The following is a 17,849-nucleotide window of genomic DNA, read 5'->3' on the forward strand; positions in this document are numbered from 1 at the left end:
AAAATCTGACAATGACCTTCCATCTCTTCATAAGAAACCGTGACCAACAATGGAAGATACAATGTATGTTATTGTAAGTGAAATTGATCCATTTTATGTTTTTTTTTTAAACGATCTAATAAAACAAACTAGTCTTGCTTCCAGTTTGCAGTTAAAACTACTACCAGTCACTGGTTCCTGGATAAACTCCACACTTACAGAGGGAGGGCCTTTCAATAACTCCACATTTACATTTGAACAAACTCCAGACCACATTTCATGCTCAACCCATTTATTAGAGACAGTTCATGATGACCATGAGTAGACCAGACAGGTTGGGACTGGCTCTTGGGACTGGCTCTTGCGATTGGCTGCCCCAGCTCTAAATTAGGAAGACCACACCCTCTGACATCATGACCTGGTTGTCTGCCTGCATGCGCCCCAGCAGCTTCTCTACCTCCTGCTCGTCAAACTCATGGTCGTCCTGACCGTGTGTGGTCTTATTGACCAGGGTCAGAAGCTCCGTCACCGCTACAGACTGGGAACGTGTAGTCTGAAAGGCCTTCATCAGAGCAACCTTAAACAGCTTCAGCCTGGGCAGGAGGGGTTTGAGAATACACAAACAAACATCATCCCACCTTGACCGTCTCTGAAGAGCGGATAAATGGGCTAATAATTTTTTACATTCTTCATGCCATTCTTCCTGCAACAGGCTTAGAGGTTGATTTTGTTTAGTGTTTGAGCAGTACCAATCCCTGACAAGGTGTAGCCTACCAAAAAGTGGTGCAGTACTCTGTGACCAGTAAGGTCCAGTAAAGTTAAGGTTACTGAAATAAAAAGGAGTAGAGCGGAGATGTACCTGTCCTGTCTGATGTCCTGTCCTGTCCTCAGGCTCTGAGAGGTAGTATTCTTGTGTTTCAGAATAGACTGGGCTAGGAGGGAGAAAGAGAGGGATTAGAAATGTATGATAATTCTTAGTCATCAAAATAAAGTATTTACAATGGTGCAAATGGAGAAATGGTTTATAACACTAAGAACTGAGCTCTATTGGTGACCAGGTGGGGTACAGACAGACCTTGTACGTGCAGTGTGTGCACGCGCCTTACCGTGTTCCTCATCCTCAAACTCATAAGGGTCAGACTCTGCCCCAGCATCTGTCACGTCCATGTTTTCCTTACGCTTCCTGGTCATGAAAGAAAGGAGACAAAGGCAGCCATTTAAGATAATTCACACCTAGTCTTTGATGCAACCAATCTCTCCAGTTTCCACATCCTTGAGAATAGCCTTTATTAAAAAAAAAATTCAGTAAGAGCACTCATCTGGGATCAGGTTCCCTTGTGTCTATACAGTGCCTTGCAAAAGTACTCATCCCTCTTGGCGTTTTTCCTATTTTGTTGCCTTTCAACCTGTGATTTAAATTGATTTTTATTTGGATTTCATGTAATGGACACACAAAAATAGTCCAAATTGGTGAAGTGAAAAATTACTTGTTTAAAAATAATAGTGGTGTGTGTATATGTATTCACCCCTTTGCTATGAAGCCCCTAAATAAGATCTGGTGCAACAAATTACCCGTCAGAAGTCACAATTAGTTAAAGTCCACCTGTGTGCAATCTAAGTGTCACATGATCTCAGTATATACACACACACACCTGTTCTGAAAGGCCCGAGTCTGCAACACCACTAAGCAAGGGGCACCACTAAGCAAGGGGCACCACTAAGCAAGGGGCACCACTAAGCAAGGGGCACCACTAAGCAAGGGGCACCACTAAGCAAGGGGCACCACTAAGCAAGGGGCACCACTAAGCAAGGGGCACCACTAAGCAAGGGGCACCACTAAGCAAGGGGCACCACTAAGCAAGGGGCACCATGAAGACCAAGGAGCTCTCCAAACAGGTCAGGGACAAATTTGAAGGTGAGAACAGGGTTGGGTTACAAAAAAAAAAATCTAACTTTGAACATCCCACAGAGCACCATTAAATCCATTATTTTAAAAAATGGAAGAATATGGCACCCCAAACCTGCCAAGAGAGGGCCGCCCACCAATACTATCAGACCAGGCAAGGAGGGCATTAATAAGAGAGGCAACAAAGAGACCAAATATAACACTGATGGAGCTGCAAAGCTCCACAGCGAAGATTGGAGTATCTGTCCATAGGACCACTTTAAGCCATACACTCTACAGAGCTGGGCTTTAAGGAAGAGTGGCCAGAAAAAAAGCCTTTGCTGAAAGAAAAAAAATAAGCAAACACATTTGGTGTTCGCCAAAAGGCATGTGGGAGACTCTCCAAATAAATGGAAGAAGGTACTCTGGTCAGTTGATACTGAAATTGGGCTTTTTGGCCATTAAGGAAAACACTGTCTGGCACAAACCAAACACCTCATCACCGAGAAAACCCATCCCCGCAATGAAGCATGGTGGTGGCAGCATCATGCTGTGGGGATGTTTTTCCATCGACAGGGACTGGGAAACTGGTCAGAATTGAAGGAATGATGGATGGTGCTAAATACAGGGAAATTCTTGTGGGAAACCTGTTTGTCTTCCAGAGATTTGAGACTGACAGAGGTTCACCTTCCAGCAGGACAATGACCCTAAGCATACTGTAAAAGCAACACTCGAGTGATTTAAGGGGAAACATGTAAATGTCCTGGAATGGCCTAGTCAAAGCCCAGACCTCAATCCAATTGAAAATCTGTGTTATGACTTAAAGATTGCTATACACCAGCAGAACCCACCCAACTTGAAGGAGCTGGAGCAGTTTTACCTTGAAGAATGGGCAAAAATCCTAGTGGCTAGATGTGCCAAGCTTAGAGACATACCCCAAGATGCTTGCAGCTGAAATTGCTGCAAAAAAAGTGGCTCTACAAAGTATTCACTTGGGGGGGGTGACTAGTTCAATTATTTTGTCTTATTTGTTGTTTGCATCTTCAAAGTGGTAGGCAAGTTGTGTAAATCAAATGATAAACACCCCCCCCCAAAAAAAACATTTTAATTCCAGGTTGTAAGGCAACAAAATAGGGAAAACGCCAAGAGGGGTGAATACTTTCGCAAGTCACTGTACTAGAACGGTCATCCCCATCGTCTGACGCTCTAGAAGAAAATCGTCCATGACCTGCCAGAACCCTAGATTTGATTTAGTTTGTTTTTATTGAAGCCTCAGATTCTCGTAATGAAAAGAGCAATATACAATCTATTGTATATTTTTTTCATTATGAGCCAAAATGCTGAACTGATCCTATAACCAGCATTCTTAGTCAGAGCTGCTTTTTGAATATGGGCTCAGACCTGGTGCTTGTCCTCTGACTGGCCACTTCCTGGCTCTGAGTCACACCCATGTCGTCCTCTACAACCTTCCTTCTCTTCTCCAGAATCTACATGTAGATAGGACAGTATACATAGCAACATGAATTAAAACCTATCCATAAAGTTAATCATTTTGTCTCCAAATTAAATGAAGGAATGTATCCAGTGTCAAACTGTTTTATCCCAACGTTACCTTCTTAAAGTAGGCAAACTGCATGAGCTCCAGGGCAGCCTCCGCGTCAACCAAGTCTGTGGTCTTGCTCATACGTGCTTTGGCGTGGGCAGTGGACAATCGTATCATTGTCTCTAGCGCTCGGGCTGTCACCGGCATTGTCTACATGGCAGACAACCCATCAACACAAAGTACAATGTCTATTTGAAGACATTGCCAAACCAATAGTACATGTTTCCATGATTAATTGATTGCCTGTATCATCATTTTACATACAGGATTGTAAACTGGGCATAACAAGCAGGAAAGGATTCCCAATGCAATAATAACAAAAGTATTTTAGACAGCTTTTAGACTCTAGTAAAGTGCCGGATAAGATACACAAGTATGTGGACACCCCATCAAATGAGTGGATTCAGCTATTTCAGCCACAACAGTTGCGGACAGGTATTAAAAAAATAAAAAGCACAGCCATGCAATCTCCATAGACAAACATTGGCCTTACTAAGGAGCTCAGTGATTTTCAAGGTGGCACCATCATAGGATGGCACCTTTCCAACAAGTCAGTTCGTCAAATTTCAGCCCTTCTAGAGCTGCCCCGGTCAACTAAGTGCAGTTATTTTGAAGTTGACCGTCTATGAGCAACAGCAGCTCAGCAGTGAAGTGGTAGGTTACACAAGCTCACAGAACGGGATCGCCAAGTGCTGAAGCACGTAAAAGTTGTCCGTCCTCGGTTGCAACACTCACTACAGAGTTTCAAACTGCCTCGAAGCAAAGTCAGAACAAGAACTGTTGGTCGGAAGCTTAATTAAAAGGGTTTCTATAGGTAGAGCAGCCGCACACAAGTCTAAGATCACCATGTGTAATGTCAAGCATCGGCTGGAGTGGTGTAAAGTTCGCTGCCATTGGACTGGTGCAGTGGAAACACTCTAGAGCAGTGGTCAACCTTAACTGAGTCAAGATCACTTTGAGTCTAAATGCATGCTGAGATCTACCGCTCTGATTTTTTATTACCATGACTTAAATGTAAGCCTATGCAACAATAACCTATTAAAAACAGTTATGTAGCAATGAGGTTAGTGCACTAAGCTATAGGCCCAATACATTATCACCACATACTGGCTTTGCTTGAATTTATCTGCCAATGAATTGTTTGGAACATTTAAAATTATATTTCAAAGTTTGAGGCAGGCTATATGATCACACTGGTAATAGATCCATTGTTGTATTACTTATCTTACTGGGCTGATGGTGCCTACATCTGATGGTCAGCCTCAGCGGAGGGAGAGAGCAGCAGACTGAGGGACCGTCTCTCAACATCCCTCCGCTTGCTCTCCTTTTCCTCCACTGACCAAAGGTACACAGTCTTCCAGCTTATGGTGAAACGAGTCACACCGCATTACTTCTGCCTCATGCACAAATTCATGTTGTTACGTCAATTTACAGAGAAAGTTAAATATTCCTTGATATTAAAAAAGACCCAAGCCGCTTATAACAAGATACGTTTTCCTACTCGTTCATTACTGCTGCACTGCTTGTTGTAGCACTGAGTGGAAATAGGAAGAACATGCATTTTATGGGTTATAAAAGTGTTGAATACAAAGTGTTGACCGTGCAGAGTAAGAAATTAAACATGAACTCACTCAAAAACAGCAGCTCTGCTGTATTCGTTAACAGTCTCTCTCTAGTCATGGTTGTAAACGTTTTGAAATAAATTTTGCCGTAGTTTTCTTTTATGCCTGCTACGTTACTGCAGACTGTTATCTGAGCAATCAGATTAGCCAGCAGAGGCATAGTGCACTTGATTTCCTCTCCAAGTCCACCGAAAAGGCAGCGTTTGTACCTTCAGACACATGAAATGGCAACAGTTTGACTACCCGGCGCGCAGGGAAGCTGAATTGGCTGCACTTATCACCAACAGCCCAAGACTAATTAAAAAATAGGAACAGGTTTTATTGTTGGGTTTTTTACAGAAATGTTTGGAGATCAACTAGAAATGCCTTGGAAATTGACAAGTCCGGTTGGTGACCACTGCTCTAGAGTAATGAATCACGCTTCCCCATCCAGGAGAACGCTACCTGCCCAAATGCATAGTGCCAACTGTCAAGTTCGGTGGGGAAGGCATAATGGTCTGGGGTTGTTTTTCATGGTTCGGGATCGGCCCCATAGTTCCAGTGACTGGAAATCTTAATGCTACAGCTTACAATGATATTTTAGACAATTGTGCTTTGTGGAAGGTGAATGTAATGTAATTAAATGTAATGTAATGGAAGGTCCTTTCCTCTTTCACCTGACAATGCCCCCTTGCACAAAGAGAAGTTTATATAGAAATGGTTTGTAGAGATCGGTGTGGAAGAACTTGACTGGCCCGCACAGAGCCCTGAACTCAACCCCATTGAACACCTTTGGATGAATTAGAACGCTGACTGCGAGCCAGGCCTAATCACCCAACATCAGTGCCCGACCTCACTCATGCTCGTGGCTGAATGGAAGGAAGTCCCCACAACCATGTTACAATATCTAGGGGAAAGCCTCCCAGAAGAGTAGAGGCTGTTTTAGCAGCAGGGAGGGGGGGGGGGGCAACAACTCCATATAATGCCCATGTTTTTGGATTGAGATGTTTAATTAACGAGCAGGTGTCCACCACATACTTTTGGTAATATAGTGTATGTAAGTACTACAGACCCTGGCTGATTCGGCGTTCACTTGGTCATGGCTGCGGAGCTTGGAGTACTCCTCTGCTATGTGGTTTGAGGCCTCCTGGGTTAGAACAGGCTTCACCAGCTTAGCCACGTGGATGTACTTCCTGATAAACTCCATGGTAACTACTTTCTCCCTGGAGGATGACAGACACCATCATAAAGGGGTTAACACACAAAGCCATGGATTATCAGAAAAAGGCAGGGGTTCTATAAGAAAGGCAGGGGGGTTCTATAAGAACATAATGTGTAATGTACTACGAGTGTAATAATGGAAGTTTTGCTGGATACTTTTTATTCCGGTGTCCGTGCAGGACATTGTCCTTCTTCTCGTAGATCTGGAGTTCCTGTTCGGCGGATTCTGTGATGTTGGGGTCCTCCGTGGCGAACACATCCACAGTGCTGCCCATGGGCATGGCTGCAGGGTGCGGGGGCATCAATCAACAGATCAGATAGTGAGCAACAAAATTCCACACCAGGTACTAAATCAGAAATAATTTCCACTGGTTTGATAAAAATAATTGTTCTTTTGAATGAGAAGCGGTGCATTAGCATGTGTATTTAGTCAGTAGCGTACCCCACCTGTTCCCTCCTGCTCCCCTGGTGCTCTGTAGCGGTGCATTAGCATGTGTATTTAGTCAGTAGCGTACCCCACCTGTTCCCTCCTGCTCCCCTGGTGCTCTGTAGCGGTGCATTAGCATGTGTATTTAGTCAGTAGCGTACCCCACCTGTTCCCTCCTGCTCCCCTGGTGCTCTGTAGCGGTGCATTAGCATGTGTATTTAGTCAGTAGCGTACCCCACCTGTTCCCTCCTGCTCCCCTGGTGCTCTGTAGCAGTGCATTAGCATGTGTATTTAGTCAGTAGCGTATCCCACCTGTTCCCTCCTGCTCTGTAGCGGTGCATTAGCATGTGTATTTAGTCAGTAGCGTACCCCACCTGTTCCCTCCTGCTCCCCTGGTGCTCTGTAGCGGTGCATTAGCATGTGTATTTAGTCAGTAGCGTACCCCACCTGTTCCCTCCTGCTCCCCTGGTGCTCTGTAGCGGTGCATTAGCATGTGTATTTAGTCAGTAGCGTACCCCACCTGTTCCTTCCTGCTCCCCTGGTGCTCTGTAGCGGTGCATTAGCATGTGTATTTAGTCAGTAGCGTACCCCACCTGTTCCCTCCTGCTCCCCTGGTGCTCTGTAGCTGTGCATTAGCATGTGTATTTAGTCAGTAGCGTACCCCACCTGTTCCCTCCTGCTCCCCTGGTGCTCTGTAGCGGTGCATTAGCATGTGTATTTAGTCAGTAGCGTACCCCACCTGTTCCCTCCTGCTCCCCTGGTGCTCTGTAGCGGTGCATTAGCATGTGTATTTAGTCAGTAGCGTACCCCACCTGTTCCCTCCTGCTCCCCTGGTGCTCTGTAGCGGTGCATGCGTAGAACATGCTCCGAGACCTTCCTGTCACTGTCTGCATCCATCTGGTCCAGAACAATGAAGAGAAGGTCGAACCGAGACAACAGAGAGTCCTGCAGACCAATGTTCTCCATGGGAGTCTTATACTGGTCGTACTGTAAGGGAAGGTAAGAGAAAACACATATGTTGTCACAGACATGAACAGTGTGTACAAAATGGATTGACCCGCACAAAGAATTACTAACCTACAAATTAACTTGCATCCCAAAAAACGACTTATGTGATCAAGATTGGCGAATCTATGCAAAGCATTGTCCAGGTTGAGCCCAATGACGGTGCATTAAGGCGGCTGTGAGGAAAGTCTATTTATTCCAGTTATTGAGATGGAGGATTATTGGCAAGTAGCTGTGACATCCTGTTATACAGTGCCGTGAAAAAGTATTTGCCCCTTTATAATACCGAATGTAAATCAGATCTTCAACCAAATCCTAATATTAGAATAAGTCATTGTTTTATTTATCTAATTAAAGTTACGCAAAACATAATTTCCTTGTGTGAAGTAGTAATTGCCCCCTTAAACTCACTGGTTTTGCCACCTTTAGCTGCAATGACTGCAACCAAATGCTTCCTGTAGTTGATCAGTTTCTCACATCGCTGTGGGGGAATTTTGTCCCACTCTTCCATGCATAACTGCTTTAAAATCAGCAATGTGTGTGGGGATACTTTGCTGCCTCAGGACCTGGAAGACTTGCCTTAATAGAAGGAACCATGAATTCTGCTCTGTATCAGAGCATTCTACAGGACAATGTCAGACCATCCATCTGTGATCTGAAGTGCAGCTGGGTCATGCAGCAAGACAATTATTATAAACACACAATCAAGTCTACATGAAAATGGCTAAAAGGCAACACATTAGAAGTTTTGGAATGGCGTAGTCAAAGTCCAGACCTTATCCCAATTGAGATGTTGAGGCAGGACTTGAAACGAGCAGTTCATGCTTGAAAACCCACAAATGTTCCCCAGTTACAGCAGTTCTGCACGAAAGAGTGGGCCAAAATTCCTCCACGGCGACGCGAGGAAGCGTTTGATTGCAGTCATTGCAGCTAAAGGAGGCACAACAGTTCCGAGTGTAAGGGGCCAATGGGTGTTGCAGAAATTTGTTTATGAAATATGTAATTGTTATGCTTTCTGTTTACTCAAGATCACTTTATTAGAAAGGGGGCAAATACTTTTTCACAGCACTATACATGGTCTTAGATTATAAAGACAGACTGGGTTAGCATTAGCTCGCCTCACCCTGCCGTAGACTGGGTTAGCGGCGGCTAGCACACTGCAGCGGGCGTTGAGCCTGGCCATTATGCCAGCCTTGGCGATGGTGACACGGCCCTGTTCCATCACCTCGTGGATGGCTGTGCGGTCCATGTCAGACATCTTGTCAAACTCGTCGATGCACACCACTCCTCTGTCTGCCAGCACCATAGCCCCGGCCTCCAGCCGCCGCTCACCTGGAGAGGAAGTGAGAGGGATGGAGACATAGCGAGAAAGGGTATGAACAGAAGTGTGTGCATTGCGTGAGTGGTATGCAGAGTGGGATAATAATTATGGTAAATAGGTGGAAGAGGAAGGAGTATCAGCTTCAAGAATGATATTTTTCTTTGCGGGAACTCTGCGGGAATAACAGGATGCAGACAAATAACAAGAGCACAATCATTAAAAATGACATCCCCAAATAGTTCTCCATACCAGTCTCCTGGTCTGTGGTGACAGCGGCGGTCAACCCCACGCCAGTTGATCCACGTCCTGTAGTTGGTATGGCCCGTGGAGCAGTGTGCAGGACGTAGCGCAGCAGCTGGGACTTCGCCGTCGACGGGTCACCTGACCAGAGAGACCAACCAGGTTAGAGACAACAAACGGAAGAGGCCATGCATTGAGTTCAATGTTAAGCTACATCCCGATGTGCAACAATGTGTAAAGTGTGCACTTGCACACTTCCTGTCATGTATTTGAAAGCATTGGATTGGTGTTAGCATCAGCTAGAGGGAGTTCCCACCAGGCAGAGGGAGTTCCCACCATGGTTAGACCCGTGAAGTGTGCAGATGTACACTTGCAGAGAAGAATCAGGACAACCATAGAGCGAGACCACAAAGTATTCGAAATTACTCCAACCCATCAATAGTAGTGGTTGACTATACGACTAACCTATCAGCAGTATGTTGATGTCTCCACGGATACGTGTCCCATTCTCCAGGTTGGTCTCATTGCCCCCCAGCAGGAGACACAGAATGGCCTTCTTTATGTACTCATGGCCATGTATACTGGGAGCCAGTGAGCAGCTCAGATGCTCAAACACATCCTGGAAAACAATCATGACACAGGAAACTGACATGTGTATGACTGAAGAGCATTGGTATCAAATGAGCCAACTGCTACACAGTGCATTCAGACCCTTTGAGTTTTTCCACATTTTGTTACTTTTCAGCCTTGTTCAAAAAAGTATGAAATAGAAATCCTCAATCTAGACATACCCCATAATGACAAGCAACAGCAGGTTGGTCATTTTTGCTAATTAATTTACATAAAAGTCTTCAGCCCCTTTGTTATGAGACTCGAAATTGAGCTCAGGTGCATCCTGTTTCCATTAATCATCCTGGAGATGTTTCTACAACTTGGGAGTACACCTGTGGTAAATTCAATTGATTGGACATGATTTGGAAAGGCACACACTTGTCTACATAAGGTCCCACAGTTGACAGTACAAGTGAGAGCAAAAACCAAGCCATGAGGTTAAAGTAATTGTCACTAGAGCTTCGAGACAGGATTGTGTCGAGGTACAAATCTGGGAAAGGGTACCAAAAAATGTCTGCAGCATTGAAGGTACCCAATAACAGTGGCCTCCATTCTTAAATGGAAGAAGTTTGGAACCGCCAAGACTCTTCCTAGAGCTGGCTGCCTGGCCAAACTTAGCAATCACGGGAGAAGGGCCATTGTCAGGGAGGTGACCAAAACCTGATGGTCACTGACAGAGCTCTAGAGTTCCTCTGTGGCGATGGGAGAACCTTCCAGAAAGGCAACCATCTCTGCAGCATTCCACCAATCAGGCTTTTATGGTAGTGGCCAGATGGAAGCTACACCTCAGTAAAAGGCATATGAGAGCCCGCTTGGAATTTGCCAAAAGGCACCTAAAGGACTAAGACTAGGAGAAACAAGATTCTCTGGTCTGATGGAAGCAAGACTTAACTCTGTGGCCTGAATACAAAGTGTCACGTCTGGAAGAAACATGGCACCATCCCTACGGTGAAGAATGGTGGTGGCAGCGTCATGCAGTGGGGATGTTTTTCAGCGGCAGGGACTGGGAGACTAGTCAGGATCGAGGGAAAGATGAACAGAGCGATCCTTGATGAAAACCTGCTCCAGAGCACTCAGGACCTCAGACAGGGACCAAGGTTCACTTCCCAACAGGACAACAACCCTAAGCACACAGCCAAGACAATGCAGGAGTTGCTTCAGGACTAGTCTCTGAATGTCCTTGAGTGGCCCAGCCAGAGCCCGGACTGGAACCCGAGCTAACATCTCTGGAGAGACCTGAAAATAGCTGTGCACCAACGCTCCCCATCCAACCTGAGAGCTTGAGAGGATCTGCAGAGAATGGGAAAAACTCTCCAAATGCGGGTGTGCTAAGCTTGTAGCATCATACCCAAGAAGACTCAAGGCTGTAATCACTGCCAAAGGTGCATCAACAAAGTACTGAGTAAAGGATATGAATACTTACGTAAATGTGATATTTCAGTTTATTTGTAATACATTTGCAAAAATGTCTAAAATTCTGTTTTTGCTTTGTCAATATGGAGTTGTGTGTAGATTGAGGAAAAACATTTAATCAATTTTAGAATAAGTCTAATGTAACAATGTGGAAAAAGTCTAGGGATCTGAATACTTTCCGAATGCACTGTATACCAAATGTGATGTAACAGTTTGCATGCCAAGAAGTGATCAGATCGTCTGATTGTATACAACACCTTTATCGTAATTTAAAATGCTCTACCACAAGATACTGTAGTAGAGTTTCCCAACAGAGTTCAATGCTTGACGCTTTAGAGTCAGTGACTTACTTTAGAATGGGCTTTACAAAACTTCTTGATTTTATTAATATCTTCAGCAGAAAATGTCGGCACGATTTCTTTACTCATCCGCTTCACGTGATTGGCCAGCAGAATCGTCCTGCATTAAACAGAAGGTTGTGTTCACTAAAATAAAAATTATACTTGAAAAGCAATAGGATTTTTAAAAAATTACTTCCTGAATTGAAATTTACCCCAACCCTTCAAAACAATTTGGAAGCAGAACACATAGTTCCTGTTCCCACACCCACCCACCTGAAGGTGCCAGAGGTGAAGCCTCCTTGTTTGGCCGGCAGACAGCGGTAGATCCCAACCATCTGAACACGGTCGCCCGGTTTGACCTTGTCGACCAGGTCATCGTTAGCGATTATGTCCACAGAGCGGGGGAGCTGTCCGGCAGGGGCCTTCTCAGGCATCTCCTGGATGGTCAGGGTCTGGTGGTCCTTATAGACACATAGCCCAAACTCTGTCTCTAAGGGGTTGTTCTCCTCATCCTATAGACCAAGGAGAGAGGTAGCAAAGGAGTGTGTGATATCTATGGCAGGAATGTTCTAGATAGGAGAGCATGGGGAGGGATAGAGCACCATTCAAAATTGCACAGTTACACACCTTGGTAGGGTATATGGAGCTGGAAGGGAAAGCGTCCAGGGAGGTCAGGTCAGTGTACTTCCTCTCCAAGGTTTTCTTAGTGGCTGGACAGTAGTGGACACTACGGGTGATCTTAGGCCTCACCAGAGAACCTACCACAATGACAAACACATGCAGGCTGTTAGTTATTTTGAGTAGCCTATCCGTTGAATGGGATTGCAGTAGTGTAATTCTAATAAGGAGGAACCAAGAAAGGTTGCGTGGTAAAGAATGGTCAATTGATCAATCGGAATACAACTGGATAATGAGCAATTCAAATTCATTATATACTTACACTTGGTAACGATTCCTTCCACGCAAACCAGGTTCCCGAGATATCGTGCCGCGAGGGTTCGCGGGGTCACGTGCTTGGTTCCAAAGCTACCCTCGAACCCCACATGGAACTCCTCAAACTGCTTGGCGTAGGTTGCGTCGATGGACGCAACAAAGTCCTTCAGAGCTCCTTGGAAAGCAACGAGTTCATTGAAGGAGTCTTTCAGCAATCTGAAAAGAGTATTTAAAAGTATATTTTAGAAACAAATTCTCATTTATTTTAAACAAAATAAGGAATACAGGCCTCAAACCAATTACAACATTTTATCCACCGCTTGGCATTTGTCACTCAAGGATCAATAAAGGGAATGGAACACTGCCGCTACCTCGCTCTCCAACAAGGTGCATGAATTGATGAGAAAAATTAAGTGAACAAGAAATTCAGTTACTCAGCAGTTCCCAAGCTAGGGGTTCGCCTGATATGATAATGGTGTGGTGAGAATTTCCAAAATCCTGAAAAAGAAATAAAATACATAATATTCTGGTTAACCTTAATCTGAATGAAAATTAATCAAATGTAAAATTCAACCAGAGAGAGCCCTTAGATCATGGGAAAAGGCCACACTTGACCGTTGCACTTGTATCATTCACACTACACGATGACACTATTGCAGAGACTGATAACCAGCCACTAATGATATTGTTTTCACCATGTGTGGGGAGGCATATGCACAAACTCACAGCAACACCTTTGTAAGAATTTATGCTTTTGCTAGCAATCAGAAACTCCCCTATGGACGATAGCTTTGAGGGCCGAGACGCCCATGCATAGGTCCCCACCAAAATCGCTATACATGTCCGAGGATGCTATTCAGGAGGACACATCGTTCTCTCACAATTTCCGAGCATGGAACGACACAGGAGATTGGATGTTCAGAGTGCTGCGAGGCTATATTGACGAAAAACAGATGCCATGGAATCGAATGGTAGGCTTTTGCACAGATAGGGATCAATCTATGGCGGGCAGACCGCTACACTCTAGTTGAGTCTCCCTCTGCCATATGGAAGCATTGTATGATACACCGAGAGGAACTAGCGGCAAAAGAGCTTAGCACAGAACTCAGATAACAATCGAAGTTACCTGCTGCATTAGAACTACATCAAACCACATCCATTGCGCATGTCTGTTGGCAAAACTATGTGGCGATGTTAGCAGAACATGACAGTCCACCACTTGGCATCCACAGTTAAAATATGAACACAACATGTAGCGTTGGTCCCATGTTTCATGAGCTGAAATAAGTTCCCAGAAATGTTCCATATGCAGAAAAAGCTTATTTCTCTCAAATTTTGTGCACACATTTGTTTATTTACTTTGCCAAGATAATACATCCATCTGACAGGTGTGGCATATCAAAAAGCTGATTAAACAGCATGATCATTACACAGGTGCACATTGTGCTGGGGACAATACAAGGCCACTATAATGTGCAGTTTTGTCACACAACACCACAGATGTCTCACATTTTGAGGGAGTGTGCAATTGGCATGCTCACTGCAGGAATGAACCACAGACCACGTGTAACCACACCAGCCCAGGACCTCCACATCCGGCTTCTTCACCTGCGGGATAGTCTGACATCCAGTCATCCAAATGGTTGTATTTATATTTTATATAAATATATTTCACACTTGGTGGTTATCGAGGAGTGTTGGACAGATTTTTCACATTGAGAAGGGATCTGTTGTCATTCACAACGGAGGTAAAAAAAGACAGACTTGGTTGACTGTCATGACAAAATGTATCCTTGCCTATGTAACAGAGATACAGTGCCGTGAAAAAGTATTTGCCCCCTTTCTAACTTCCGCATATTTTTGATACTGAATGTTATCAGATCTCCAACTAAAACCTAATATTAGATAGGGAACAAATAACAATGACATAAACAAAGTAATGCAACACCCAATTGCTCTGTGTGGGGAAAGTAATTGCCCCCTTACCCTCAACTGGTTGTGCCACCTTCAACCAAACGCTTAATGTAGTAGTTGAGTCATGTCGCTGTGGAGGAATTTTGGCCCACTCATGCAGAACTGCTGTAACTAGGGAACATTTGTGTGTTTTCAAGCATGAACCGTTCGTTTCAAGTCCTGCCTCAACATCTCAATTGGGATAAGGTCTGGACTTTTACTACGCCATTCCAAAACTTCTAATTTGTTGCCTTTTAGCCATTTTCATGTAGACTTGATTGTGTGTTTATAATAATTGTCTTGCTGCATGATCCAGCTGCGCTTCAGATCACAGACGGATGGCCTGACATTCTCCTGTAGAATGCTCTGATACAGAGCAGAATTCATGGTTCCTTCTATTAAGGAAAGTCTTCCAGGTCCTGAGGCAGCAAAGCATCCTCAACCCATCACAATACCAAGCTTCACTGTTGGTATGAGGTTCTTACTGTTGAATGCAGTGTTTGTTTTTTTTGCCAGGCATAATGAGACCCATGTCATCCAAAAAGTTGACTCAAGTTCACCAAACAGCTCCTGGAAGCACCTGGATGATCATCAAGAATCTTGGAAGAATGTTCTGTAGACAGATGATTCAAAAGTCTAACTTTTTGGATGACATGCATCACAAAACTGCATATTTTAGAGTGGCCTTTTATTGTCCCCAGCACAAAGTGAACCTGTGTAATGTTCATGCTGTTTATTCAGCTTCTTGATATGCCATACCTGTCAGGTGGATGGATTACCTTGACAAATAAGAAATACTCTAACAGAGATGTAAACACATAGGTGCACACAATTTTATAGAAACAAGCTTTTTGTGCATATGGAACATTTCTGGGATCTTTTATTTCATTTGAGTTTATATTTTTGTTCAGTGCACTTTTTTACGGCAGTGTATTTGATAAACTGAACGAACTGAACGCAAGCATGCAGGGGAAATACAAAAACATTCTACAGACGAGCGACCGAGTCAGTGGATTCAGAGGAAAGAATACTTAATTGAAGAGAGAGTATTTCAAATGCGAACCATGCCCCCTTCCCTCGGCTGTGCATGTTTCTAACAGAAAACAGCATCAGTAAGCGTCCCACATGAGTGATGGCTGCTCACCTCCAATGCTAGGAAAGACCATTTTGGGACCTACTTTCCATTTGACTGATCCCTGGCTCAGTTGACATACTGGTAAATTAAATTGAACAGCTAAACAAGCTGTCATGTGACTGAATGCTGCAGACAACACATTCATGGGTCACTAACTGGGAACTCTGGGGGGGTCCGACTGGGAAAAATAATTTTGAACTGTCATTCAACTGGGCATTCCAACTCAGGATCTCGGGCCCCTTTGCTAGAGCTCCGAGCTGAAGATAATTGACATGATTCTACCTTGTAGTTTTGAAAGCATCATCTGCATTAAAACCAAATATCGATCCAGATTGGATGTGACCGCAGAGATTAACAACCACGTCCCCTGACTTAGAAGCGCAACCTTAACATGCATCAAGCACACCCATTTCATTAGTAGTGGTGAATTAAGACATTATGTCTCTCTTTTGCAACTAACTGTCACAGCCCCACATTAAAAGTATACAGAGAGTTAAGACAATCAGAAATACTGTTACAATTTTTTTCACATGGTTGGGGTGGGATAATTTTCAATAAAAAAAAATGGGTTTAGGGCCACTTTTTTTCCTGCACTGTTCAACCAATCCAGTAAATGTGGAGTAAAGATATGTTGCCTTGTTAACAAAGGCTGTACAGTATGGTGGGATAAAACAGATTTTCCAATAGAAATCCCTGATCTCACTTGTAGTCATTGTGAGTTGGCTAGCAAAGCTCATGGTAGAAACACATTGTCTGTCGGGTCTAACAAGCATCTTGAGCCAAACTACACGTGCAGGCCATCAAATCAAAGGCACTCCTTTGATATAAAAGTAATTTTTGCCTAAAATTAAAACATGTCAGTTTGTCACTTTCACAAGTTTGGGGTAATAAATAACATGTTCAACTACTTATGAAATTGGCTTGAATCTAGGTTATGCCTTCAGATTTGGCAAAACTTAACTACTAAGGAGGAATTTTTCACTTCTCAAAACCTGGTCTGTTACTCAAGCCTTCCAGGAAGTCTCAATGTTGCACCTGTGGGTTTAGTGGTCAAACACAGAAGTTGTGTCACTGGCTCTTCCATTTCCCCTGAAAACGGAAAAACCGGTTGTTGCACGTTTTCTTGGAATCACATTGTGATTGATCTCTGAACCGATAGGGGGGGGCATTTTGAAATGATACGTGCTATTAGGCATCTTTGGGAAGTTCCCCCCATTTGACTTTACATTTAATCTCTCCGCCTAATTGAAATTGACATTTAATATCAAGATAATGGACGTTGTAAGGATCTCGGATAGCACTGACAATTTGTAAAGGTATAACCATGATTCGATATGTAAAATGAGAGGTTAAAACCCTAATCAAGGCTAAGGGCTGAAAAACATTTAGCTGTGTCAAAAAAAAAGGTTAAATATTTACACTGGCCTCCAAAAGATGGGGGACTTTCCTCTTCACTCATGTCCAACGTGGGAAAACTCGAGTAACAACTGGGTTGTTGTTTGTCAGGGTCTATACTCACGCTTTGGCCCGCTTCTCGTTCCTCCTTCTCAGGTCGTTGATGTTCACGATGAGGCGGCACCGGTTTTCTGACACCATACTTCTGACCCTCTCATGATAAACTCCTTGATCTTGCTACAAAATAAATAAGCAACACATCTTACATTGCCTCACATTAATTGCCGCACTTTTGATTGATTTTTATGTAACACATTCTACTATCTTCTGTACTTACATTGTCATCCAGAAAATCCAAGTATTCTCTCTGCGCCTCTCTCAGTTCCAGATCTTCCATCTCAACACCCTCCCAGGGCAAATACAACGGTCCGTCTTCTCCTCCAGGTAAACTGTAGTCTGGCAAGAAGCCGTGGCCAGATTCAGGTTGGGATAATTAAATGTGCAGGTGTGATGGACTGAGAAATCTACAGGTGTTGTTTCACACTTCTAATCAGGGTGAGTGCATGCAGAAAGGAACAGGCGAATCGATAGGATTTATTCTGCTAAAATCTGTCTACGTGAGATAAACCGTTTTTTGTAAGGAGGTATATGAGAGTAGAATTACGTGAGATTTAAAAAAAATTAAATATAAGTTTCGTAATGTTTAAACTGTTAAACATATACTGATATAAATGGATGCACGTGGCATTCTGGCAATGTTGAGTATAACGACGCGTATCTTCCCT

The 17,849-nt window shown here is 43.8% G+C and overlaps 1 protein-coding gene across 1 annotated transcript; it reads right to left on the reverse strand.

The window, feature by feature from the left end:
• Window positions 1-254: 254 nt before the first annotated feature.
• Window positions 255-17,696, reverse strand: mcm3l (MCM3 minichromosome maintenance deficient 3 (S. cerevisiae), like). Its single transcript, XM_035790012.2, has 17 exons — window positions 17,402-17,696; window positions 17,189-17,301; window positions 12,589-12,797; window positions 12,276-12,406; window positions 11,922-12,160; window positions 11,658-11,766; window positions 9,748-9,901; window positions 9,292-9,423; window positions 8,845-9,053; window positions 7,529-7,703; window positions 6,446-6,572; window positions 6,141-6,291; window positions 3,477-3,617; window positions 3,266-3,351; window positions 1,086-1,162; window positions 839-911; window positions 255-572 (listed from the first exon to the last, which is right to left on the reverse strand). The coding sequence occupies exons 1-17, from the start codon at window positions 17,459-17,461 to the stop codon at window positions 362-364; spliced, it is 2,397 nt and encodes a 798-aa protein (XP_035645905.2). The 5' UTR covers window positions 17,462-17,696; the 3' UTR covers window positions 255-361.
• Between the last annotated feature and the right edge of the window lie 153 nt (window positions 17,697-17,849).

Source organism: Oncorhynchus keta, chromosome 1, assembly GCF_023373465.1.
Source record: "Oncorhynchus keta strain PuntledgeMale-10-30-2019 chromosome 1, Oket_V2, whole genome shotgun sequence".
Lineage (NCBI taxonomy): Eukaryota > Metazoa > Chordata > Actinopteri > Salmoniformes > Salmonidae > Oncorhynchus > Oncorhynchus keta.

What these genes read in the sequence shown, in the direction of transcription:
- mcm3l (XM_035790012.2), bottom strand. Translation starts at nt 17,461, where the DNA reads ATGGAAGATCTGGAACTGAGAGAGGCGCAGAGAGAATACTTGGATTTT. An exon ending in CACCACAGACCAGGAGACTG is followed by an intron (nt 9,054 to 9,291) that starts GTATGGAGAACT and finishes CTTCCTCTCCAG; the next exon opens with GTGAGCGGCGGCTGGAGGCC. An exon ending in TGAACGCCGAATCAGCCAGG is followed by an intron (nt 3,618 to 6,140) that starts GTCTGTAGTACT and finishes TCTGCCATGTAG; the next exon opens with ACAATGCCGGTGACAGCCCG.